The sequence below is a fragment of the Lygodium microphyllum genome, chromosome 1, assembly GCF_053477565.2.
Source record: "Lygodium microphyllum isolate KBCC chromosome 1, Lygodium_microphyllum_v1.1.10, whole genome shotgun sequence".
Taxonomy (NCBI): Eukaryota; Viridiplantae; Streptophyta; class Polypodiopsida; order Schizaeales; family Lygodiaceae; genus Lygodium; species Lygodium microphyllum.
In genome coordinates this window covers 58,674,101-58,699,727 of record NC_141135.1, presented here as the reverse complement: position 1 = coordinate 58,699,727, position 25,627 = coordinate 58,674,101, and the positions used below count along the sequence as shown (strand labels likewise).

At 40.4% G+C, this 25,627-nt stretch overlaps 2 protein-coding genes across 11 annotated transcripts in view; one reads left to right on the top strand and one right to left on the bottom strand.

Annotated features, from left to right (window-relative positions):
• LOC148041156 (uncharacterized) overlaps positions 1-4,605 on the top strand; it is a 109,103-nt gene extending 104,498 nt beyond the window's left edge. For 5 of the 10 annotated variants that reach the window (XM_087677089.1, XM_087677095.1, XM_087677103.1 and 2 more), the window contains 4 exons: positions 223-342; positions 477-557; positions 899-1,852; positions 2,307-4,603. In XM_087677089.1, the coding sequence (XP_087533215.1) occupies positions 223-342; positions 477-557; positions 899-1,852; positions 2,307-2,399 (1,248 nt within the window). In that variant the 3' untranslated portion in view covers positions 2,400-4,603. Of the gene's footprint in view, positions 1-222; positions 343-476; positions 558-898; positions 1,853-2,306 lie in introns of those variants that run through there. The other 5 variants (XR_015690745.1, XR_015690743.1, XM_087677116.1 and 2 more) reach the window with 5 other exon arrangements.
• Positions 4,606-11,781: 7,176 nt separating this feature from the next.
• Positions 11,782-25,627, bottom strand: part of LOC148041155 (aspartate--tRNA ligase 2, cytoplasmic-like) — a 28,634-nt gene continuing 14,788 nt past the window's right edge. Inside the window, exons 4-10 of the mRNA XM_087677084.1 lie at positions 13,409-13,699; positions 13,145-13,255; positions 13,007-13,060; positions 12,796-12,875; positions 12,607-12,722; positions 12,223-12,337; positions 11,782-12,135 (exon numbers count right to left, since the gene is read on the bottom strand). Coding sequence (XP_087533210.1) covers positions 12,009-12,135; positions 12,223-12,337; positions 12,607-12,722; positions 12,796-12,875; positions 13,007-13,060; positions 13,145-13,255; positions 13,409-13,699 — 894 coding nt within the window. The 3' untranslated portion in view covers positions 11,782-12,008. The remainder of the gene's footprint in view (positions 12,136-12,222; positions 12,338-12,606; positions 12,723-12,795; positions 12,876-13,006; positions 13,061-13,144; positions 13,256-13,408; positions 13,700-25,627) is intronic.

The following is a 25,627-nucleotide window of genomic DNA, read 5'->3' as shown; positions in this document are numbered from 1 at the left end:
CTAAGTGAAGGTTTAATTTTCTTTTGCAGATTTGACATTAAAAGAGACTTTGAAAGCATGTAGTTTTTACAAAAAACATGAAATTATTCAAAGAGAGTACACAAAGGTTCTGGACATTTATTTTGATGAATGCATATGACAGTGGTTCTATTAGGACACGTGAGGCCTTTCTTAATGGGGTTCACTAGTCTTGTTTTTAAAGCTTTCAGATCCAATTTGCAGGAGTATGGATATGCCACCTTGAATTTACAAAATCTAGCTCTTTCCCTGAATTTGCAAGGACTAGACCTTAGAATGAAGAAAGAAAAGATCCTTAACAGATTGATCGTTGCAATAGTACAGGTTGGTAGTTACTGGTGTGGTTTTATCATGAAACACTCTTTCTATTTTGGGTGGTAGATAGTGTGTTTTTGGCATAAAGCTTTTTATTGTCTGTTGTCATGTATTTAGCAGTTTGTTTTGTTTTGCTGGTTCAGTTTGTTGTCCAGAAAGATAAACCACCTCGAAGCAAGGGTGTACAAATACTTATCGACCATCTATATGCGGACTCTTTTAAGGTACTGCATACATTGTGTCTTCCATGAACAGCATACTCATGTTGTCTGTTTGTTTGATGCTTACAGTGCACTGCCGCTTAGTGTAACAGCTTAATAGTCAGTTTACAAGATGACAAGGATTGTTGAAAGGCTTAGTTGTTTGGGTTGGTGCAAAGCTCACACACAAAGGTAGACACACAGTCGAGCAGGGTCACAATCTCAACACTCACTAATAAATTTATCCATTATCTTTTGCTCTAATTCTGTAAGAGATTCTGGCATGACTAATCAGCTACATTTTGCATTGAGAGGATATTCAGGATCTTTAAACCTGGTGTTCCTTCCTTTCGTATATCTGACAGGGGCCAGTCTGTATTGGTGGCTGCATTGTTTGTATGGATCCTGATTCAACGGGAACACAGCTAATCTTCTGTAATACCCCTGATCCTAAGCAACCAATAAGAGCAGAGATCTTCTGCTCACCCTTCCACTCTGGTTCATTGTGTATTGGTGAGAAACGCCCCACTCAGTTGCAAGAAAATTCAACATCCTGTGACTCTTCAAAAAATAGCCTTAGAGAAATGGATTTGGTCAACAGGTTTGTGAATGTCAAAGACTCCACACATTTAATAGAGGAAGCAAAGCTAGCCAACATCTTGTCAGAAAATTCAAAAGATGTGCTCATGAAATTAGTGAGTACATTGTCCACAGACTTCCACAATGGGTGTAAGAAAGCACAGGGAAAAGATAACAGGCTTGAGAATAGTTGTATGAAAGGCAATTATGCAGTTTCAGATTCTTCAGTCCAACATTTAAGGTTTTCTTCAGAACATATATGCTACTTTATGAATAAGTTTTTGATTTCTTGGGGCCAAAATCCAAAAGGTAGTAGTACAAGTCCAGAGAAGATGAAAAATCAGGTTGAATGTAGGTGTCTGATGCAACGTGAAGCTACAGTCTGGATCCGTTATATGGATGAGAAAGACTGGGTTCTGATTTCCAATATAGCCAAGTTACGTGTGGCTAAAACTTCGAGATTCCAAAAGTATGAGCAGATGGCAACTAAGCATTTTCAGCAGTTTGGTTATTCCATCACCACACCTTGTCAGGTGCAAAAGACAGACTATAGTAACCAGGAAAGTGCTGTGGATGGAACTCTTCAAAGGTTTCAGGAGCCATATATTTTGCCCTGTTGTTTTGATACTTTTTCTAGAAAAGCACATGGAGCCTTGTCCAAGCTGAAAAGCATCCCTATCCCTGCAAGAAGAGGACTTCCAGTATTTGTTAACGCTCAAGGAGCATTGCTTGGGATCCCGGTGAGCCCTTTTGCTTACCTTTCAATCAGCTTGTATGCACAATTTTTCCCTCTTTTCTAATCCAAACTATGTTAAGGCATGTCACAGTACGGGTTGTTTTCTGATTGCATGCAATAGTCATTGCACCTCCTCACTCTTTTTCCAGATTGCAACAATCTTCACTGTTTTTCCAGCTTTTTCTTGCAAATTCAGTGTTACATGCTATTTGTTTTACTTCTTTGCTTTTTGCAGCCACTCCCTTTTTGCTTTTTCCACTCACTGTCTTTTTAACAACACAAAAAGTCTTGGACTGATGCTGCCAATGAAAAACAAATATAATTATTACTTTCTCTAGAAACCAATTCTATTTATGAGACTTAGGTTGAATTGAAGTCTTGTTCAACTTTCAAGATGAATTAATCATGCAACCTATGAATTATTAATGGATTATTGCAACTGATCGTTTTTCTTACAGAACCTGAAGCTTGATATCTGCCCGAACATATGGGCTTCTTCCAGATTCTGCCCAAAAGTTCCCCTTGGTGGTGGATTTATGTCTTGGCAATGAAAGCTTGCTTGAAGTGGCACAGTTTCTCAAGAAGGATCCTAAATTGTGTCTGGAATCATTGGGCCAGTATCAACTCTCTCTCTATTTGGCATGGGCCAACAATCACAGGGTTTCTTGATCTTCATAGTTCTTAATCTGGCTTATAAGTGGTACTGCAAGCTGGCCTGTGCATCTGTCAGAGAACATGACTACACTGGAGATGGTCGGTCATGTTTCTGCCTAATGAACTTCTCTGAGGAGATATGTATATGTTTTCAGCCTTTTCATCACATTAGAGGTAAATTCCTATTGTTCTCTCCTGTCATACTCGTTCGTCACATTAGAGGTAAATTCCTATTGTTCTCTCTTGTTATACTCGTTCGCTATGAGAGAAATGAATATGCATTGGATGTAAACCTGAAGGGTAGGTCAGTTCAAAATTTACATTGGATCATGTTAGATGCCCAATCAACGAAGTGGAAGTGAGGCACAATCTTAGGGTGTACCACATCTCACCCCAATTAGTGGCATTGGGTCTGCAATACAACACCACAACTGGATCAAGTTCAGGACCCATGATCAATGTCAGAGGTCCAAGTATTACTATGGGGAGTTGTCCGTACCAAAGGTTTTTAGTGTTTCTTATCAGACAATATGGATACCCTCACAAATAGACAATGAATAAGCGAAATGGATAACCTCGTGAGCACTAAGCTTACGAAATGTGAATGTGATTAGACCAGAGTGCGTGATTTGACTGCTGGAAGGAAAGAGGGAAGAGGGAAGACAAAATGAATGTGTGTGTGCATGGATGGTAACCTTGTGATTTTGAGACCAGTCTTGCCAAATAGCCTATCAGTTTGTAGCCTACCAAGATTGTCAATTTTCTCTCTGAAAATTTAACCAAAATGATTGTACTTATAATTCATGATGTCCAAGGTAGTCTGTCTAGAGATTTTCCAAAGTGACTGTCTAATGCCCAAGATAAGAAAGAACCTCGGGTCTCGGACCTTAAACTACAAAAACTTTCACTTATGCATCAAAGTGTTACAAACTTATCATCCCTCCCTTTGGTATGAGAATTTTGACTGTATAAATTAGGAGATCATTGTTTGATAATGTAGAACAACCTAAGGAAAACAACAGGGTGATGCTGCAATGCACCTTGCTGCATACTTCAAAAAGTATTTGCTTAGTATCTTAGCCTTTGGTAGAATGCTTTTAAAGTCATGCATCACAAGGTTATTGTTCAATAATGTATAGCAATCCGAGGAGAACAACAGGGCAAAGCTCCAATGCACCTTGCTGCAGTGAATAGTGCTACCTCAGCCTGTGGTGATTGTTTGTGGCAGGGAGCACACAGCTGTGTTCATGTAAACTTCCAAACTGCCCCTGTTGTTGCAGACACTTTTCAGCTTGAGTGAGGTGTCTGAAAACCACTCTAACCTGTTGGAGGTCAGTAATGTGTGATCCAAGGCAAAGGACTGCTGCATCTTTGGTCTCGGGAGATGCATTTGCTCCAGTATGTCTGCCAGGATCAATGTTTCCTATTGGATCTTATCACCAAGCAAACAATCTCTACAGGGGGGCACTTGTATTCTTTTGATAAATTGGAAGAATTGACATGAAGGTTATTATACTGAGTTGAGGAGACTCGTTGGTGTAACCAAAGAATATTTATCATGAAGCTTCTCTCCACCCCATCTTCAGCTGGCACACATTACATTGGCATTTTAATTCTGGATACTCTGCAACTACTATTCGTGCTGTATCCAGTGCAATTGAAGACCGAGCTTTCATATTATTTATGCACCTGGAATGGATATTGACATTGCTGGTGATTTAGATATCTCCTACATAGATGTGTTTTTTGACATTGCTGGTGATTTTGATATCTCCTACGTAGATGTGTTTTACCAGTCTCCTATTTTTATAAATAGGCCTTGTTATGATTCATGAGGTCTATTTTTCTTGGACAATGGTTTCACCTTGGTTCCATTCCCAAAGTCACCCAGCTCAATTTTGATATCTCCTACATAGATGTGTTCTTTTGACATTGCTGGTGATTTTGATATCTCCTACGTAGATGTGTTTTACCACTGTTTCCTATTTTTATGAATAGGCCTTGTTATGATTCATGAAGTCTATTCTTCTTGGACAATGGTTTCACCTTGGTTCCATTCCCAAAGTCACTCAGCCCAATTTTCCCTATCCACAAAATCAACTTGCAATGAAGCAAAAGAAAGTTAAATAGGAGATTCATAAATCAACATATTGTTAGACAAGAAGCTAGCATAATGACGAACTACAATAACTATTTACACAATATCTCAAAGCCCACAAAGAACCGCTACCAAAATCTATCCTAAAAAGTAATGAAGTGATAACAATGTTTGTAGAATGTGGCAAACTTGTTAGGAAGTCCACCTATGAAGGAGCAAAATAATGGAGTCAAAGCAACACTAGCATATAACACACGCACACGCATACATACATATAAACACCCTTGCACACATGGTTCAATGCATGTGAGCAACTTGTGATTGAACTTCTCATACATTTATAGATGGTTATCTTCTTTGTAAGGCATACCCATCAATTCAACTTAAAAATGTGGTGCACACTTGTACATTACATAATGGTTATTTTGTTTTTTCGAATGGCATTAAAATTTTTCCTCTCAAATATTTGTGCTAACCCTAGTATTGAGTAAGAAGTTGTAGTGTGGAATGTTTTTCTAGTATACCAAAATCTAAAATGCAAAACATGATGTATGCAATGTGTAAAACTAGATGTGTGAAGATCAAAGCTAATAACTTTACAATAAGTAACAACTTGACCTATCCACTTGGTTTTACTTGGGAGTCTTGATTCAAAATGACAATAATTATGCGGTTTGCCTTCTCTCTCACATTGGGATGGAACACTTTTTGAGAATATGAATAGGTTGATGCCACTGTCATATTGCCCATAGCAACTTTGAAATTGATGTTCTATTTGTAGCTTGTTTAGTTAGTAGGATGATATTGCCATAAAGCATTTTTCTCATTACAAATGAGACATGAGAAAGTACATGAAAATATAAAGTCAATGACAAGGCTTTGAAACTTTAAAAGCCCATTGATAGTATGGAAGTTTGCAACTAGCACATTGATATTCAAAAGGTGGAGACACATTTCTACTTATTGGAGATAGAAGAGTTTTACAAAGCATTGGTTGCATTTTCATTGTCTTGTATTAAGGTATCTAACCTTGACTATAGGTATATACGTCTTCTCTATATCCAAGGTTGTGTGTTGAAAATTGTTGTCTTGGTACATATCGTACTAGGGCATTCCATTTTCAATACAAATTAATTGAGAAAAGGCTTATCATTCATGGATGTTTGTTGTGTAAAGTCATTGGTTTAGAATTAAACGATGGTGCTTCACTACACTAGATTAGTTTCCAAGCAACTATGTGTGAGATTAAGGGCATTTAAGTAATGTCACTTGTTCTACAAAATGTAAGCATTTTGATGCTCCTTGCAAAGGAAATTTGATCTATATCCTATATTGATAAAGCAACATGATATCCTTATGTTTAAATGCTTGGTATGGCTTCATCTCATTTCTTTCTTCATTGATGGGAATGTGGTTGCTCTTGCTAAGTGCTTAAAAGGATACTTTAGATTTGTAGAGTCATTGTAGGGATTAGAATGGAAGTAGATGAAAAAATTTGCCTAGGCAATAAACACTCGAGAATACAAAAATTTGTAGGAAAAGAATTGCATTGTCGACACTTATTTGGTATAAATGAAATTTTGGTCTATATCCTTCATTGGCGAGCAAAGTTCATGCTCAATGATACTCTCATGTTTGAATGATTGGTATAGCTATAATTTCTTGTGCTCCTTGGTTGATTGGATGGGAGGTGGTTGCTACTTTCTTGTTGATATGGTGATGAGCATATTGATACTATTTAAGCTTAATAAACTACCTAAAAGAAAATAATTCTTCAAACATTTGTGGCATGTGTTCTAAGAAGAAAACTATGTGCAATGGACTTGCAAGATGTGAAGATAGGTTGGTTAGGTTAATGTGTATCTAGAAACCTTTTACTGTTGTATTTCCTTTGTTGAATTTGTATGCCATGCCACAAGAGGTACAATAACTATGCCATGTGCTTGGTATCACAAAAAATGATTGGCATGGAAAACATTGTGGTTTGTTCTTCAACATCAACACACGGAAGTGTGTTTTTTGATAATAAGATTTTTGATGGCAACATCAAATCAACTTGTATGAGTCATGATGAAAGGTTACATTACACCCTACCCAAAATTTTCATGCAAGGTCGAGTTTGAAATATGTGGTCATTGTACATAATGCACTAGTGTATCCCTTCACTAACATTGATCTATTGGGAAAGGATCCTATTATGCTCTTAAGGACTTTGTTATTGAAAGAGATTGCATTCTTAACAATTCAATTTGCTACAATAAAAATTTAGTTTATATCCTATTGTGATCAACCAACTTTGCATTTGATGATACTCGTGTTTGAATGCTCAATATGGCCTCATTTCTTCCCTCTATGATTGGTTGGATGGGGAGGTGGTTGCTATTTCTAGATTATTATATGCTTGATATGGCCTCATTTTTTCCCTCTCTCATTGGTTAGATGGGGAGGTGGTTACTATTGCTAGAGTATTATATGTTCTTAAAAACATTTGAGGACTCATGGGATTGTAATAAGGTATGTATTTTTTATAGTTGTTTTGATGCTAATAGATTACAGATGATTGCACGTCCTTTTTTTTGCACTCTTAATTGCATACTATATTTGTGAGGAATCACACATTTTGCTTGGTTCTATCCTAAAAAGCTCAACTTGGATCAAAGGAAAAATTTTGACCTAGCCTACTTTGGGACCTTGCAAGTGGCAAAGATAGGTCACACTAATTTATATATAATTATTGATAGTGGTGATAATCATATTCATACTTTGGGACCTTGCAAGTGGTGAAGATATATCAAGCTAATTTGCATATTAGACATGCCTATTTATATTTGCTTTGTTGAGTGAATGGGAATGAAGGTGTATTAAGCCACATATTTGCTCTTCAAATAATGATTTATAAGGACTACATGATTTGATTTCTATTCATGCTCCAAACACCTCAACATAAATAGTTGCTACTAATGAAATTCTATGTAGTAAAAATTTTTAAAAATAAGGGAGCTTGCAAAACAATGTGCTAATCGGCCATGTGGATTGTGATGTAAACTTAAAATTTCTAGCATACTTGCCTTCAACAATAATTTTCTATCTTCCCTTAGCATTTGGTCCTCAACAAGTAAACTTTTGGACATAGTTGGGATCATGGCAATTAGAAAGTTAGGAATTGAATGCCAATATGATATAAATTGGTTTCTTATTTTAGGCCACTTACCTTATTTCATTCCTTATGGGCATTTTAATGTTGATCAAAAAAAAATTCGATAAATAATGCAATTTTAGCCATTGATTGCATATGGAACAAGTGCTTAGTTTGGCTAGTTGATTGATGTGTCGATAGAGCTTTTTGAGCAATAGTGTAATAGCTATGTGATTTCACAAAGACTTACGTGGTTTATGCAATAGTATGGTTATATATTCAATATTTTTCCAACTTTCAAGATTGTTAAGGTCATTGCAAAGATGTGCTACTTTTTTGGTATTTTTTATGAAATAAGTTATCATTTAGCTAATTTGACTAGCAACATTTATTTTTGTCCAATTTTGAAATATTCAAGCAATAAAATCATCATTTTGGGATTTTACATAAGAGACTATCCTGTTACAGCCATATATATTTTTGGTATTTTAACTTAAAGATTATCTCATTACATTATGATTATAGTTATATTTTGTATTAAAATTACATGTTTTCAAAAAATTGATGTTATTTTGCATGTGTGTTGATCATTCGACTAGATTATTTTCCCCTTTTGAGTAAACATGGATAGGATCACTCTTCACATGAGCACACAATTAATTAGAATCTTAACATTGATTAGAATTTTAAGAATTGGATGTCACATTGTGCAAATCATAGTTTGGTTTAAATTATGGGATGCCAAAAACATGTGAAATGGAGGTTAAGCTAAGACAAGTCATGCTACTTTTAAAGCAAGCAACTTTTTCTTTTATTTCTAATTTGATTCCAAGGGGGGGAAAAAATAAGGCAAAGGGTAGGACCATGGGATTCCACATGTATACAATTTGAAGCTTTCTCAAAAGGCTTTAAGCTAGAAAGGGAGCAAAACATTAATGCATTGGATAGCATGAAACTTTCCTATTCGTTAAGCATGAAAATATCAAGGATGAAATTATGGACTACTATATCTCGTCCCATACCCCGCAATTCACTGCATCCACACCTCAACCAAGTATTTGATATAAGCTTACCCTTTAACCATTCCTTTGATAGTATAAGTTACTTGTGATATCTTTACTACTTAAGAGTTGTGACTTACTTTTTCTAAAGGTAGATATGAAAGACCTAATTCAAAACTTCATACTTGGCTTCTAAATTGATAACAATTCTTAATGGCCATTTAAAGACATCACATGGCTATAAACACTTTCTCTATGCCAATTATCAAAGGTCAATTAAAGACACTGCATGGCTATAAACAATTCTCTATGTTAGATTTTACATGATTGTCAAATTTCGAGCTTACATTTGGTTGTAGTTTACCACTAACTTCGCATCAAAAGCCATTGGATGGTTGGTATCAACTAAATCCTAACCCTACGAAGCTACAAAAGGTAAAAAGCTCACCACTTCCAATCTATCCTCTTGTAAGCTTAACAAGATAAGAAAGTTTTGCCAATGGCCTTCTAATAAAAATTTAAGGTAGTATTGACTATTTTAGAGAGAGCCAAAGAGCAAGATGATAGAATAATTCTTAATTTCTTATCTTTCCACACTACATCTCTGTATCCTACATTGCATCATTATCAATCTTTTCAATGAAATATGTTATCCAACATGTGCCATGTTTTTCTTAAAATCTTTTATCCTTGTTGCATGGTGCCATGTTTTTCTTACTTTGTTAGTGATAACATAGGGGCTGATCTATTTAAGTTGAAGGTGCTAGAAATGCTTTTTCTTATTTTGTTAATGATAACATAGGGATAGATCCATTAGGAAAATAAAGGGTATTAGAAATGGATGTTATATGCTACAAGGAAAACATGAGCTATCATTGTTGATTTTGCATTGCTTTTATGACCAGGTTAGCTAACATAGATCTGGCTTTCAAAAAGACTCACAAGTCAAAATGCCCTCAATGTGCCAAACAATCCTAACAAGGGATGTAGGGAAGCAAACAAGGGCAATAACTACTTGTCTTATCTACACCCATAATTCATCAAAATGATAAAAGTGAAGATGTTATTTACCTCCTAATTAAGATAATAATAACTCTAAAACACTAGACAAAAGACAAAACTTTTGTAACCAACCCTCTCATTGTCGAATCTCTTTGAGGCATTCCAAAGAGTAATTGAGATGACTAAAATCAAGGTTGCATAAACATCTCTAACATGCCAAAGCATTGAAAAGTAGCAAGAGGATGGTAGCAATGCCACATGGAAAAAACCTATATATATTCATTAGCATGTCCTAAGTATGCATGTTTAAGCTTTTATAACTTGCCACAAACTGGCAATGTTGCACACTTCATATTTACCTTTACCTGCATGCCATGCTAATTGTGAGTGCAAGGGGGGGGGGAGGAGCGGGGGGGGGTAAGCATTTCCCCTTCATGGACTCCCATGTCTTGGATCACTTTTTTCTAGAGAGCCGTATTGATCAAGGTGGGACCCTACAAGTTAGCTAATGGATCATCAAGAGAGCATTTTGTGAATGATGGGTAACTCATAATTGCAATAGTCATAGTTTACCCTTTTCATTTTCATTTCATTGTTCTCTAATCAAGGTGACGTGGCTAGATGTACTCATTTCTGTCTCATAGGCCATGTTTTAGAGTGATAAATACTTCTTTTTTTCTTCTCCAACACAGGCAGTCTAGCACAAACATCCATTTTGGACTAGCATGCATGCTTGTTAACAAGGATACTGGAAAGCCTTCTGTCTAGGGACTCCCAATCTATATTACTAGTCTAACTGCAATTTCAGTTTTCCATTAGTAATCATTCTCTTTCGCAGTTCAAGTAAGCCAATGATATTATTTGAACACAAGGGCAAATCCACATAACCAAACTCTGTTGGTCTGTCAAGGACACTGAACTGCTAGCATTTTTCACCTTGTTTCCACATCCAAAGCAATTGTCATCTATTGGCTCTTATATTTAGTGCTAAAATTGAATCTCTTAGCTGATACCCTGAAGAGATGTGAAAGTTCTATACAAGTGATGCATTGTCAAACCTTTCATCTGTCAAAACATTATGAAACTGCAGTATTGCTGTATACAATGCTTCAGTATTGTAGTGGCAATGTCAAGACAAGACGCTCATCTGTCAAAACATTATGAAACTGCAGTATTGCTGTATAAAATGCTATTGTGGTGGCAATGTCAAGACACTGACTTCAAGATTAATGCTTTCCAAATTTCATAGTAGCTAGGTAGGCTACATTGAAGAGCCAATTGTTTCTGCATACATACTAGGACCAGACATACACAAAGTTACCTTCATTGGAAGGGTACAAGTGCAACACCCACTCGCCACATCTACAGACTCTCCCCTTTTTTATCATACTGTGCAAGTTTTGATCTGCAAAACCGGCATCATACTACTTACCCTCGTCAGTTTAAAAAAATGACAAAGGATCCCTTGCTTGTACCCCTTTACATATATGACTAGGTATTAAATAGTTCATCTATAGTCCTTGTTAGTCAGGCAACTCACATTTACTAGTGAGCATTCATGTTTGTTCAGGCTGGAGCCTTAATTCTTCATTCCTGCTAAATTTAAGAGGGGTGTTGCCTAAACATCACTAATGCATCGAAGAGAGGAATCACAACCCAAGAAATGTGAAATAATAAAGGGCATGAGACAGGTGCCTACGTATAGGCTTGTATTCACGCCTGTGTTTATTATATGCTTCACTACAATTTCAGGAACTTGAAGATATGGCATCTATACATAGCACCCTTCATTCTCCTTCAGACGAACTGAACGTGAACCATATACATTGAAATCTAATAAAACCAGACTCTGCATGTATGACCTATATTCCTAGAGAAAATGGATATGTGCCATGTACATTCTAATCTCATAAGGACCAGACAGTGCACATAAACATATATCTCCTTCTGTGCTATTCTTTCTGCTATGAAAAAGCTGAAGAGGGAACCCTGCTAACTAAACAAAGTTAACAATTGGAAATACTCAGCAACTTGGACTCTACTTGCAGTTTAGGTGATCAATTAAACACCTGCTGGGAACTTTTTGTTTTAATATTTTTTAATGCATGTGAAAAATGGTTTCATTTTTGGGAAAAAGGTTCAAATAAAAATATAGTCTCGTTCAGGTCTTAGGAAAAAGTTCAAATAACAATATATTCTCATTCAGGTTGAAGACATGTCCAGACTTAATTAAGGCCAGTGTAACCAAAATATATCAAAAATGCCCTTGTTATGGAGCAAGCCTTGTTGGATCACGGGGAAACAGTGAAGCCTTTCTAATGTTGTTCAATGCACAAAATAACATTACTACTCGCTCCAAGCCAACACCAACCCCACCATGGGGCACAGCACCCCATCTGAACATAAACCAATCGGATGTATAAGAACTTGGCATGTCAAATACAGCAAATAGGAAAAATAAAAACACAGCTCAATCTCAAAACCTGAAAGAGTCAATGTATGTTGAAATAGTGTTCACATCAATCCCACAAGCCTGTGCACGTGATTGAAGAAGCTCAGGCTCATGGACACGTTGAGCACCAGATATGATTTCCTCACCTGCACAACCAGAAAAAGTTTTGTAGCATTGAAATTTTTGAGACGAGAGAAAATGAACCAAAAGATAGGTCATGGACATTGGATGAATTGTGATAAGGATGTCAGTTCAACCATGTACATGCTGCAGATCATCAGTATCATGGTTGTTATAGGAACCTACTAAAGAATCACAAGATCCATCCACTCCAAAGTTAATATTGACTTCCATTCACATACCATCTTTGAATTCTACAATAGCAAATGGATAAAAAGCTGGCTTGAATACTAACCTCGAATGAATACATCAAAAGAGTTGCTATAAAGCGGATCATCAGAGCAAGGCATTGTATAGAAAGGCCTGACAGCCAGCGGATAGCGATGAAGAATATAGAAGTCAGTGTCATATCTGCAGTTTGGACCATGAAAGTTAGAATGATAATCAGCACACTGCCCTCTAATAATGAAAGTACAACACGTACTTCTTTTTAACAAGAGACCCAAGCCTTCTCTCAGTCTCTGTGTCCAAATCACCGAAGGGATCAATCTCAATTCCATCTTCCTGTGAACAATTAGAGCGAGGAACATCGTCAATAGCTGACACACTTGCTTTGTACGAAATAATTGAGTATGCTTTGAATTGAAATATTGTTGAAAGACATTCTCACTGCAGTCAAACTTTAGGAACCTTGCCTTGAGTAACTGCACGCCTTCTTCAAATGTAAGACGTAGGGTTCTCCTCAAGTACTAAAATCAACCAACACAAATGGAGTCAAAAACTACTTTGATTGCACAAGTTGATCACAAAACAAGGGCTGAAGCTACAATAACCTTTAAAGGCTCAAAGGGATACTGCTGATTGATGGCTTCAAGCTCCTTCTTGCAATTCTCATTCAATCCATCAAAGATGTAAACAAACATCTGGTCAATCACATCCAGAACCTGGAAGATGAAACACCTTAGCATTCAATCAGAAAAACAGAGGATTATAATACAAAAGCAGGTCTTAAGAATCAATATAATGAAGTATCTGACCCTATTTTGACAGACTACTCATGTACCCAGGCCTATGTAGATGGCAGGACATCAGAATACCTCAAAGTAATGCTCTTTGATTTCCATCTCCAAATCAAGCCCGGTGAATTCGCACAAATGCCTGTGTGTGAACGAGTTTTCAGCTCGAAAAACGGGACCAATTTCAAAAACCCGTCCAAAGTCTGCACAGATTGCCATCTGTTTGTGTAATTGAGGAGATTGAGCAAGGCATGCAGCCTGTCCTTTATAATCCAATTTGAAAACAGCTGCACCCCCTTCACTCGCACCAGCAATCAGCTTCGGTGTATGAATTTCAATGAACCCATGTGTTACCAAAAATTGGCGAAAGAGCTGTGGCACAGTTTCACACCCTTCAGCACTAGAAATCAGAACTTAATATATTAAGTTCAAACCTATTTCAAAACTGTCGCTTGGGAGATAGGAAATTTGAAGCAAAAATAAAATTGAAAATACAGATCTCTCTTTTTTTTCGTAAAACAGATCTCTCTCTCTCTCTCTCTCTCTCTCTCTCTCTCTCTCTCTCTCTCTCTCTCTCTCTCTACATGTCTGTCTCTGTGTGCACATGCACACCTGCGCAGGGTAGAAAGTCCTCAAAGTTGAGACCCGTACTCATCAATGGAGTTGTTACCCTTTTGAATTCTTGCTCCTTCCACAATGCTGCTAATGTTCTACAATCCTTCCGGAGATGTCCCTTCTTGCTATGAGAGTGTGCAACAGAAGAACACCAAAACAAGGAGAGAGAAAGGAAGAGAGAGACTGCAATGAAAGCAGAGAATGAAGTGATAAATCCACACTGAATCTGAATGGAAGCTGAATAGAAACAGTGGACCGATCAGTCCTTGAACACAGCCCAAGACATCACACTGGATCAGGCTGATGGCAAACAGCAGCACCAGAGATGGGGAGAGGCTAGAAGTTGGGAGTATGCTCGAGCAATCTGCCGAAGAACACCTATGCATGATGACAAGCCAAGTGGAGGGAACAGTATAAATAGCCAAAAAAGAATGAAACTGGCAAATTGCTGCCAATAATGCCCAAACAACTGGGCTGGAAACTCTCCAATGCAAGTGTGAACACACTCAAAACTCATTGAAAAAGATATGCACACAAAAGAATCGGCTAAAACAATCAAAGCTCCTATGTCTCCATCAAACTCTGATGGAGCTCACAGCCAAGAGATGACAGATTGATGAAATACAAACTAACACCCCCTCTCAAATGATGGGGGGGTGTCTAAAGACCCAAAGACCTCAATTAACAAAGCATAGAAGCCTCTGACAAAGGCCTCACGAAGAGATCTGCTGCCTTTTTTGGAAGTCCCTGGATTGCCATCTTTCCTTTTTCTCTTATCTTCAACAATAACATCTGTGTTCAGTACCTTTACTAAATATGTATAACTGAATAAGAATCCACAAGTGGATGCCATCTAGTCTTCTGCCTGATATTCCATCCTGTATTATTCAACTCTATTTTAGGGATTTTTCCCTTACCAAATTCCCTCTACAATTCTAGAGCAAAAAGCCCTTTTGGCAGCCTGCAAGTTTTGCAACCCACTGTTCCATGAGATAGATTCCAATCCAAGAGAGAAAGCGAAGCCTATAGTGGAGCCACATGAGTAGATATCTACTACCCAATCTCAGTCACTCTATCCAACGAGAGTGACCCCCTCTCCATACATGACCCATAGGATTTAGTCTCTATGAAGATGACCATGGAGTCACCACTAGGGTTTGCACTAAGGAAACACAAAGTGTATGACCATGACAAAAGCACAAGGAGACAAACATAGACACAAAAAGCAAAACTCAAACCCTAAATGCAAAACCCAAAACTCGCACACAAAAACTCAAACACAAACAAAAGAAGGGAGAGAAAGATCACAACTCTGAAATGAATGAATGCTATAAATGAATGTAAGAGTATACAATGTGCCCAAGGGCAAAGCAATGTGTCGAAGAGTAATGTCCACCAGAGACGGATACCAAGCCTGTGACCACCAATCAGAGTAGGAAAAAGAGGATGCTGCAAAACAATGATGCCAAAAGGGCCTGGAGCACCAAACGCAAGCAAGAGAAGCTGTGGAGATGGAAGGTGGCCCCCAATGTTGAGAAACCCTTCACCCACAGTTTGCATTTTTGCGTTGCATTTTGCGTTTAGGGTTTGCAGCCCCAAAAAGGGGTGCCATCCTAGATTGACTACGCCTATTTATAGGCCACTCTCTCATTCATTCCTCACGGCTGATTCATTCAATCCGTCACCTTTTCTCTCCAACCTCTCCACTACCCTCACACCCCTTCAGGAGGACATTGCGGTTCGTGGTTCGTGGCTCGTGGCTCGTGGCTGTCTTCATCATCTTCCTTGTGCTACGGCACCCTTGTATCACATTCACTCCATGATTTAGAGCTTCATCATTCCATTCATCAAAATTTCTTCTCTCTTCTCTTCTCTTCTCCATGTTTGCCGAGTTCACTCCATGTTCCTCCCCGCAAACCCTACTATCTCGCTGGTACGTCATCTTTTGACATGGTATCAGAGCTGGATCTGCTCAAACAATGGCAAAGATCCTCCACTCCAGTGAAAGCAAAGACCAATGGCAGGTTCAGCATCCACTTCTCTTCTCCTTCCGCTGCATCAAAATCTCATTTTTGCAGGTTTCAGGTGTTTTCAGCTTACTGTCCGCACCCCTTTCGTGGAGGACATCGCAATCTCAGCTATCCCTTGCTGTCATCTACAGTCTGACGCCTGTTTCCAGCCTTCCACCCACAGTTTGCAATTGTTTACAGCAAAGAAACTGTTGTTGATCACTCTCCATTCAGAAAACAATCTCGTTTTTGCAAATTTCAAGTATTTCAGCTTGCTGCCCACACCCTAGACTTGGAGGACATCGCGGTCCAAGCTGGCCATTGTTGTCTACCACCGTTTGGCGCCTATTTCTAGCCTGGCACACATTGTTCGGAGCTGATTTCAGCATGCTGATTACTACTGCTGGTTTTTCCTACGTTTTTAGTATTTCTCTCTCCTCACCTGCGTTTTTAGTCTTTCTCTCTCCTGTAGGCTGTCTTGCTTGCATTTTGTCTTTCTCTCTCCTCACTACTGTATGCATCAAATCCAACTTCTCACTACTGCGTTTGCTGGTGTTTGACATTCAAAGGCTGCCTTGCTATGATTCGAGATCTGTTCGGAATACAACACACTCTCCAACTCATTACCACTGCCCTGATCCTTGAGATACAGGAGTTCAAGGTTCAGTATTCATTCACTGCATAGTGTGTTTGCTGCATGAGTATTGTATTATTCAGTAGTTATATCACTTCATTTATTTACTCTATTCATTATCTCTGAGTTACCCTAACCCTAACTGTGTTCTTTTACCAATCTGTGCTTTGTCGTACGGTTTCCGTTTATGTTTCTCTGTTAGAGCATTTCTTTACATGGTATCAAAACCCTTCCACCCCTTGAGACAGACATTGCGGTTCGTGCTTCACACTCCCCTCACACCCCTTGAGCCGCGAACATTGCAGTTCGTGGTTCATGGTGGCTGACCTCTTCCTTCTTCAGCAAGGCACATTGGTATCCATGGCTTCTTTACCAACACATTGTCCTTCTATTGGATGCTCCTACTGTGGCATCACCGGACACACCATCGATCCTTGCCGACTTCGACCTTTGCTCCCCACCCCCCCGGAGTATATGCATCTTCCACCAAGCACTCCTTGTGCCACCTCTTCTTTCTGGGCCACAGAGATCGTTTTGCATCAGCTATCAAAGTAGTAGGCTCAAGGCAATAAGCCACACCCAACGCACACTAAGTCCTTTCAAGTACATGGAGCCTCTAAGATCTTACAAGGTGATAAGCCCTCCTGGAAACCACCCCACAGCGCAGAGATTTCCCCCACCCGCTTCCAGGTACAATGGCTTCCACGGCCCACATCTCCTCCATAGTCCACTATACTGAGAGCCTGCAATTGTTCCCCACCCTTGGCTCATCTTGAGCCTTCTTCCCTACTCTCTTCCACTCAGGTTCGAGAGGCCACTTTTGGGTGCTTTCCGGCTTCTTCTTGCAAGCCCCAGATACCTTCTTCGTCACGACCGGCAGCACTTCCTTCGTCATCAAATGCTTCACAGTCCGTGAGCCATGAGTGGTTGGATTCCCTTTCTCTCTCAAACTAGGATTCAAAGGGAGATTTTCTTCTTACTTCGCCCTCAGAGGGGGACTCCAGTTCTTCTTCGACTTCACAGGGGGCTTCTACTTCTATTTCTTCCGATTCAAAGAGGAACCCTATGTGCTGTAAAGTTCTTCACACACCACCACCTTTCACTTTCGAGGAGTGGCTCTCCTTTGTGCAATCATTTCCTCTATTCATACCCAAGATCTAGAGGATCTACCTAGATCGGAGCCCTTGGGTCTTCAGCAACAACTTGGTGGCTAGGCCTTTGTATTTCTTCCAGCATGGAGTCGTGAAGCTAGTGGCTTCTCTCCGGAGGTTGAGTTTCGGATTCTACAGTTCATCCAGTCTCTTGACTATCTTCCAGCATGGAGTCATGAAGCTAGTGGCTTCTCTCCGGAGGTTGAGTTTCAATATCTACAGTTCATCCAGTCACCTAGATGAGTGTAAATGCAAGTTGTGGATGTCACCTAGATGAGAAGGAGCACCAGTACCTGTCGCCTGAAGGAAGAAACACCAAACACAAGCAGTTGGAGTGTGTAGGAATTATCACCTAGTTGATCTAGAAATGGCTAGAGGATGCCAAATGCAGCTTGGAAGGGTCTCTCAATGGGTGGCAGTTGTAGAAGATGTCATGCACTAGAGTAACAGTCGGAGGAGTGGCAGCAATCGATGCGGCTAGACAACCACGTGTGTGTGCTGATGGCTGAAATCTGCAAGCAAGGGTGAGAAACCTGCACAAAAAGGGATGACACAGAATGGAAGCAACCTGTCTATTTATAGATGAGGATAGACCCTCCCAAATTAGGATTTCACTAAACTCTCTCGGACCACGCTCCGTTTTAGGGGGTTAGATTAAATTAAGCTTGTTTAGGGGCTGTTTAAGTGGCTAATCAGCATGTGTTTCTTAGCTCAACACCTCTTCTCAAGTCCAAAACAGGGTGAGAAAAAAAGACCAAGCCATTTTGCCCAAGGCGTCCCACCCCAAAGTAACCACGGCATCGAACAAAGGGTGCATTGTGGTGGCTACCCAGTGGCCTACCAAGACTATAGAGGTGATAGTTATCTTACCAAGGGAGTCCAAGTAGTCACCCCAAAGAAAACATGGCATTGGACAAAGGGTGCTCATCGACTGCTGAGTGGCCTACCAAGCCCTACAAAGGCAGATGGAACTACAATGAACTTTGATTTTCTTTTTTTCTTTCTTTTAGTGAGACATGGTTTGCAGTTGATTGAGGAACAGTAGAAAACGGGAGAATGAGAAGGGATGGTTAGGTCCAACCCATCATAAATAAAACAGACAAGCTACCCATCTACTCGAGGATGTCGATGACAAGGGAATGGTGATGAAGTAGTGGTGGTATGGTGTATAAACCACCAATGGAAATAGCTTAGGATCCATCTAGTGGTACTCTATGCAATGAATATGCTATATACTATAAAATGCTCATGCAAAAGGGCCACTTGAACAATGTCCCTCATGGAAAAATTATCACTTGTTACAGGGGCTACTTGGACAATGTCCCTCCTGGGAAAATTATTCACTTGCCCAAGCACCCTAGTACAAAGATGATGAAATCATGCGATGCAAAGGGTGAAGATACAACAAGGGGAAAAGGCCAATGTCCAAGACAAGTGTCAAAACCTGTAGAGTACCAAGAAGTATAGGAACCCCCTCTCAACCTTGAATGTCGATGTCGAAGGAGGAAGAGGAGTCAAATGTCGGTCTTCATGTGGTGCCAAAACTTGTAGAATACCAAGAAGGGTAGGAACCCCCTCTCAACCTTGAATGTTGATGTCAAAGAAAGAAGAGGAGCCAAAAGTCGATCTTCATGTGATGTTGAGAACCATGATGAGAAGAAGCATCTCTACTGGAAGAGCTAGGTAGAAATCACCGCCATGATAGCATTAAGAGAAATGTTGTATGATCTGTCTCAGGAGAGAAAGCCTCCATGCTGGTAGAAGAGCAAAACTCCTAGGAAGATGAAACCATGAATGGAATAGTGCACATCCCATGTCTCCAGCCCAAGTCGAACTAGACAAACTTGCATGTTAGCCCTACACTAAAAAAAAAATTGCAAAAGAGAGCAAGATCTGCAATCACAAAGGTCAGTAGTGAGATGCTCTAAAAACCAAATTAAATTGAAATGGAAAATTAACTAAATGAACAAGTACAATAATGCAAATGTGTATGGATGGGTAGATGTAGCGGAAGACTTAAAAATGAAAGGGAAAAAGACGACTCCTATGGGCCCAACTCTATAGCCTAAAGTCCTAAGAGAGTGACAATGAGAAAAAGCTAAGAGGGTGGCCACCATCATGTATGCCCACGAGTAGGTAGCTGCCAGTGAAATGCCTGACAAGGTGGTGAGACAATCCTAGATGAAGGCAAATGGGATATGGATACATGAAGTGCAATGGGATCGATGCTAGCAGACCAATCACTCAACCCCTCAAGAGTAGAGAAGGATGGCCGCTAAGGTTGTCCATGTGCCTCATGTCCAACAGCCATGGGAGCTAAAGGATCACATGGGGCACTAGCAAGAGGCATAGCCCCACTAGACTGTGTAGTCGTAGTAGTCCGCTAAGGTTTTTTGGATGGTAAACCTTGGGCCTTGGAGTAACACTCCTTATCCACATGGCTTGCTCTCTAGCAATGGGTGCAAAATCTACTTTTCTTAGGAATTTGCTGTCAAAGGGGTCGTGTTTTTTTAATTTCCATCGAAGGAAATGATGTCACCCTTGTTTTGGCTTGCCTTTGCATCTTGCGAGTTCTTACCACCATTGGTTTTCCTGCTCGAAGAAGAGGCAACCAACCCTCGCCCCTCTGAATGGATAAGTGTAAAAAACTTCTTGTGGACTTGATCATGCAACCTCGCATAACGCAAGTCACTCAAACTCGTACAAGGTTGAAAATCTAGATAGTGAGATAATGTGCTGGATAAAATGAAAGTATTTATCAAGCAACTTGTTCAAGAAGAACATGACCTCTAATTGTCGTCTGACTTCGGAGAGCCAGTAGTGACAAACTCAACTAGTAACCGCCAATAGTCAACCAACTTGACTTTCAGATCATCCCCTCCCTTAATGAAAAACTCCTAAGGCTAAAAATCGATGTTTATTCACCGAGAACGATCTCAGCCCGCATAGCGGTCAATGAGATGACTCCAACATTCCAAAGGCTATGGCATTGCGAGCTCTCCATTGACGGATGTAATCAAGGTGGGCTATGTGAGAGTCATGCATAGGCTCAAGACCAACAATGAGGTCCCAAAGACCGTGAGACTCAAGAACTTGTTGCATATAGTTCGACCAAGTGGTGAAGTTTGACCCATCGAAAGAAGTCTTGACCGTAAAGGCATTCTTGGCCGATGCAACATGAGTGGTAGTACTCAAATAAGGTGGACAAGGTGGGTACAGTGGTGGAAAGGAGAACACTTAGGAATGGGTCCCAAAGAGCCCACCAAGCATACAAGAAGTGTGCATGGCGGATCCAAATGTGTCCATGGGATGACTAAGCATAAGAATTGTCGCCACATGAGTACCCCATGGTGAAGGGATAAGGACATATGGAACAGAGGATGGAAATCCTGCATCTGAGAGGTCATGGTGTATGTGTAGCTAGGGGTAGTGAGGGGGATACCCATCACGGTCATCTCAGCGGGAAAAAATATGCCTATAAGAGGAAAGATAGAGGGGAATTGTATTAGAGGGTGGCATTCCTTGTAAGGAAACCCCATAGTGCGGAGTGGCTAGTGGAAAAGGGTAGGTGACAATGTTAAGAGGTGGGATGTTCCCTAACAAGGCACCGTGATATGAAGTGGTAGGGAAGTGTAAATATGGAATAGAGAATGAGAATGTGCTAGGGGCAGAGGCCAAAGCTCCAACTCCTAATGTAGTAGAGGCAAATGTGGAATGTAGGCCGAGATTGTGAAACGAGTGTGATATGGCTTCAAGAGAAGAGGATGGGATAGGAGGGGAGAAGAAGAGTAATTGACTTGCTCAAATGAAACAAAAGATGTAGGTATACCTGATGATGAATGACTGCTTCTTGAGCCCCCTCTATTAAGATTTACATACATTTGACCATCCGGATATTGCACACCAAAAGGTGAAACGTGTTGGGAATAAAGGGCCATCGTGCCTTTTATATGTGCACGGGCGTGAACACACCCTTGGCACATTGTACTTTCATACATATCTATCTAAAAACCTAAAGTGGTACACTCGTCATTGTACCAAAAAACGTGTTCACTCTCTACTCTGCTCTCTCACACTCTCTCTGTCTCTCTCACTGAACGTAAGGTCTATCTACCTCGATCTCCGTGTCTAATTGATTCCTTCAAACTGGTATCAGAGCGTAAGGTGCTACAAGTGCTGCAGACGATCGTCAAGCTGAGGTAGAAGACCAAAGCTGGCAAGAGACAGCCAAGGTGCTGTGGAAGTTCGACGAGTAGCAGTTGAGAGGCAGTCGACAAGAGCAACAAACAGGTTGCAGGCAAGCTCGTGTGTTGCAAGAGTTGACGAGGACAGCAGTCATCGGCTTCAACGAGCGCTGACGGCTTCAGCGCGTAACAGCTTCAACAGGAGGCGTAACAGGCTTCAGCAAGCGATTGTTGCGCGACACGTAATAGGCAACAGCTACACGCGACGGGACTGCATCGAGCGCTGACGAGCGCGACCAACCGGCGGGCGTGACAGTTAGGCGACGCCTGGCGGGTCAACGGACCCGTCCCTGTCAGATTTTTCCAAAATTTAATCCCTTTTTTTAACACGCCTAAGAAGGCAGCCACATAAGTATGACCCCTCTTTGCATTATGTGATGCTTACTTATGAGGGTGAGCCTCTGACATATAAAGAGGCTAAGTCATGCAAATTCAGTAATAAGTGGGAGCTAGCTATGCAGGAAGAGATTAAATCTCTGTATGCTAATGATACTTGGGATCTTGTGTCGTTGCCCAAAGGAAGAAAGCCTCTTCCAAACAAATGGGTTTACAAAGTAAAGACAGTTGATGGGAAACCCAAGTACAAGGCAAGATTGGTTGCCAAAGGGTATGCACAGAAGGAAGGGATTGACTTCCAGGAGGTCTTCTCACCTGTCGTGAAGATGACCACACTACGTGTGCTTTTTGCTCTCACTGCTGTATTGGATTTAGAGCTGTACCAAATGGATGTGAAAACAGCTTTTCTGCATGGTGACATTGATGAGGAGATCTACATGAAACAGCCCGAGGGTTTTGTAGTTCCTAGAAAAGAGCAGTTGGTGTGTAAACTAAAACGCAGCTTATATTGGCTGAAACAAGCACCACGGCAGTGGTACAAAAAGTTTGACACTTTTATGCTCTCTCATGGGTTTACGCACAGCCATGCAAATCATTGTTTATATATGAAAAAGGATACAGATGGCAGCCCTATCATACTTGTTTTGTATGTGGATGATATGTTGCTAGCTAGGAAGAGAAAGACTAGCTTGGATGCTCTCAAAGATCAACTGAAATCAACTTTTTTCATGAAAGATTTGGGGAATGCAGAGTATATATTGGGCATGAGGATTTGTAGGGATAGAACGCAGAAATTGTTGTTCTTATCTCAAGAAAAGTACATTGAAAAGGTACTAGACAGATTTAACATGGCTGAAGCTAAGCCTCTCGCAGTACCCTTACCTCCATACCTTAAGCTTAGTAAAGCCAACAGCCCAAAAGATGACATGGAAGCCAATGCTATGAAGGGAGTCCCTTATGCATCAGCTTCTGGCTCTCTTATGTATGCTATGGTGGCTACTCGTCCAGACATTGCTCATGCAGTGGGAGTTGTCAGCAGGTTTATGGCAAATCCTGGCAAACCACATTGGGAGGCTGTCAAGTGTATTCTTAGATATCTGAAGGGTACACAAAGAAAGTGTATTTGCTATGGGCAGGGTGCACTTATTCTGCAAGGTTATTGTGATGCAGACATGGCCGGTGACTTAGACACTCGCAGGTCCACTAGCGGGTATGTCTTTACAGTTGCTGGAGGGGCCGTCTCTTGGTGCTCCAGGTTGCAAAACATCGTAGCACTCAGTACTACTGATGCTGAATACATATCAGCTACTGAAGCTTCTAAGGAAGCCATATGGTTTCATGGGCTATGGTGATGAGGGTGAATTTGGCTATAGAGTGTGGCTACATCAGTCCAAGAAAATTGTTCACTGCTGTAATATTGTGTTTAATGAGGCAAATTTGCTGAAAAGTACTTTAGCCTCTGATGAAGACATGAAAAAGGTCAAATTTCAGAATTCGCAGCCACCTATTACCCCAAATGATGAGCCTCACGGTGCTGTACCACAGGCTGAAATTGATGATCAGCCGGTTATCTTTGAGCCAGATGATGATGGACAGCAAATAGAAGCACAGGGAGGTCATGGACAGCAAGATAGACTTGTTGATTATGAAAATGCAGGTGCTGGAAATGAAAATGAAGGTGCTGTACAGCATGAACAGCATGCTGAAAATGGCCTACAGCAGCCAATAAATGCTGAAATTAACATGCCTCTAGATGTAGATCTGATTCCTGAGAATGTAGATCATTGGGTACGCAGGTCTACACGCCTAAGAAGACAGCCACATAAGTATGACCCCTCTTTGCATTATGTGATGCTTACTGATGAGGGTGAGCCTCTGACACATAAAGAGGCTAAGTCATGCAAATTAAGCAATAAGTGGGAGCTAGCTATGCAGGAAGAGATTAAATCTCTGTATGCTAATGATACTTGGGATCTTGTGTCGTTGCCCAAAGGAAGAAAGCCTCTTCCAAACAAATGGGTTTACAAAGTAAAGACAGTTGATGGGAAACCCAAGTACAAGGCAAGGTTGGTTGCCAAAGGGTATGCACAGAAGGAAGGGATTGACTTCCAGGAGGTCTTCTCACCTATCGTGAAGATGACCACACTACGTGTGCTTTTTGCTCTCACTGCTGTATTGGATTTAGAGCTGTACCAAATGGATGTGAAAACAGCTTTTCTGCATGGTGACATTGATGAGGAGATCTACATGAAACAGCCCGAGGGTTTTGTAGTTCCTGGAAAAGAGCAGTTGGTGTATAAACTAAAACGCAGCTTGTATGGGCTGAAACAAGCACCATGGCAGTGGTACAAAAAGTTTGACACTTTTATGCTCTCTCATGGGTTTACGCGCAGCCATGCAGATCATTGTTTGTATATGAAAAAGGATACAGATGGTAGCCCTATCATACTTGTTTTGTATGTGGATGATATGTTGCTAGCTAGGAAGAGAAAGACTAGCTTGGATGCTCTCAAAGATCAGCTGAAATCAACTTTTTCCATGAAAGATTTGGGAAATGCAGAGCATATATTGGGCATGAGGATTCGTAGGGATAGAACACAGAAATTGTTGTTCTTATCTTCTCAAGAAAAGTACATTGAAAAGGTACTAGACAGATTTAACATGGCTGAAGCTAAGCCTCTCGCAGTACCCTTACCTCCATACCTTAAGCTTAGTAAAGCCAACAGCCCAAAAGATGACATGGAAGCCAATGCTATGAAGGGAGTCCCTTATGCATCAGCTTCTGGCTCTTTTATGTATGCTATGGTGGCTACTCGTCCAGACATTGCTCATGCAGTGGGAGTTGTCAGCAGGTTTATGGCAAATCCTGGCAAACCACATTGGGAGGCTGTCAAGTGTATTCTTAGATATCTGAAGGGTACACAAAGAAAGTGTATTTGCTATGGGCAGGGTGCACTTATTCTGCAGGGTTATTGTGATGCAGACATGGCAGGTGACTTAGACACTCGCAGGTCCACTAGCGGGTATGTCTTTACAGTTGCTGAAGGGGCCGTCTCTTGGTGCTCCAGGTTGCAGAACATCGTAGCACTGAGTACTACTGAAGCTGAATACATATCAGCTACTGAAGCTTCTAAGGAAGCTATATGGTTGAGCAGACTCACAGAGGATCTCGGCATGTCTATGAGTACTCCAGTGTTGGGATGTGATAGCCAGAGTGCTGTGTATCTAGCTAAAAATGCCATGTATCATTCACGCAGAAAGCATATTGATGTGCGATATCACTTTATCAGACAGATTCTGGAGGATGGTCT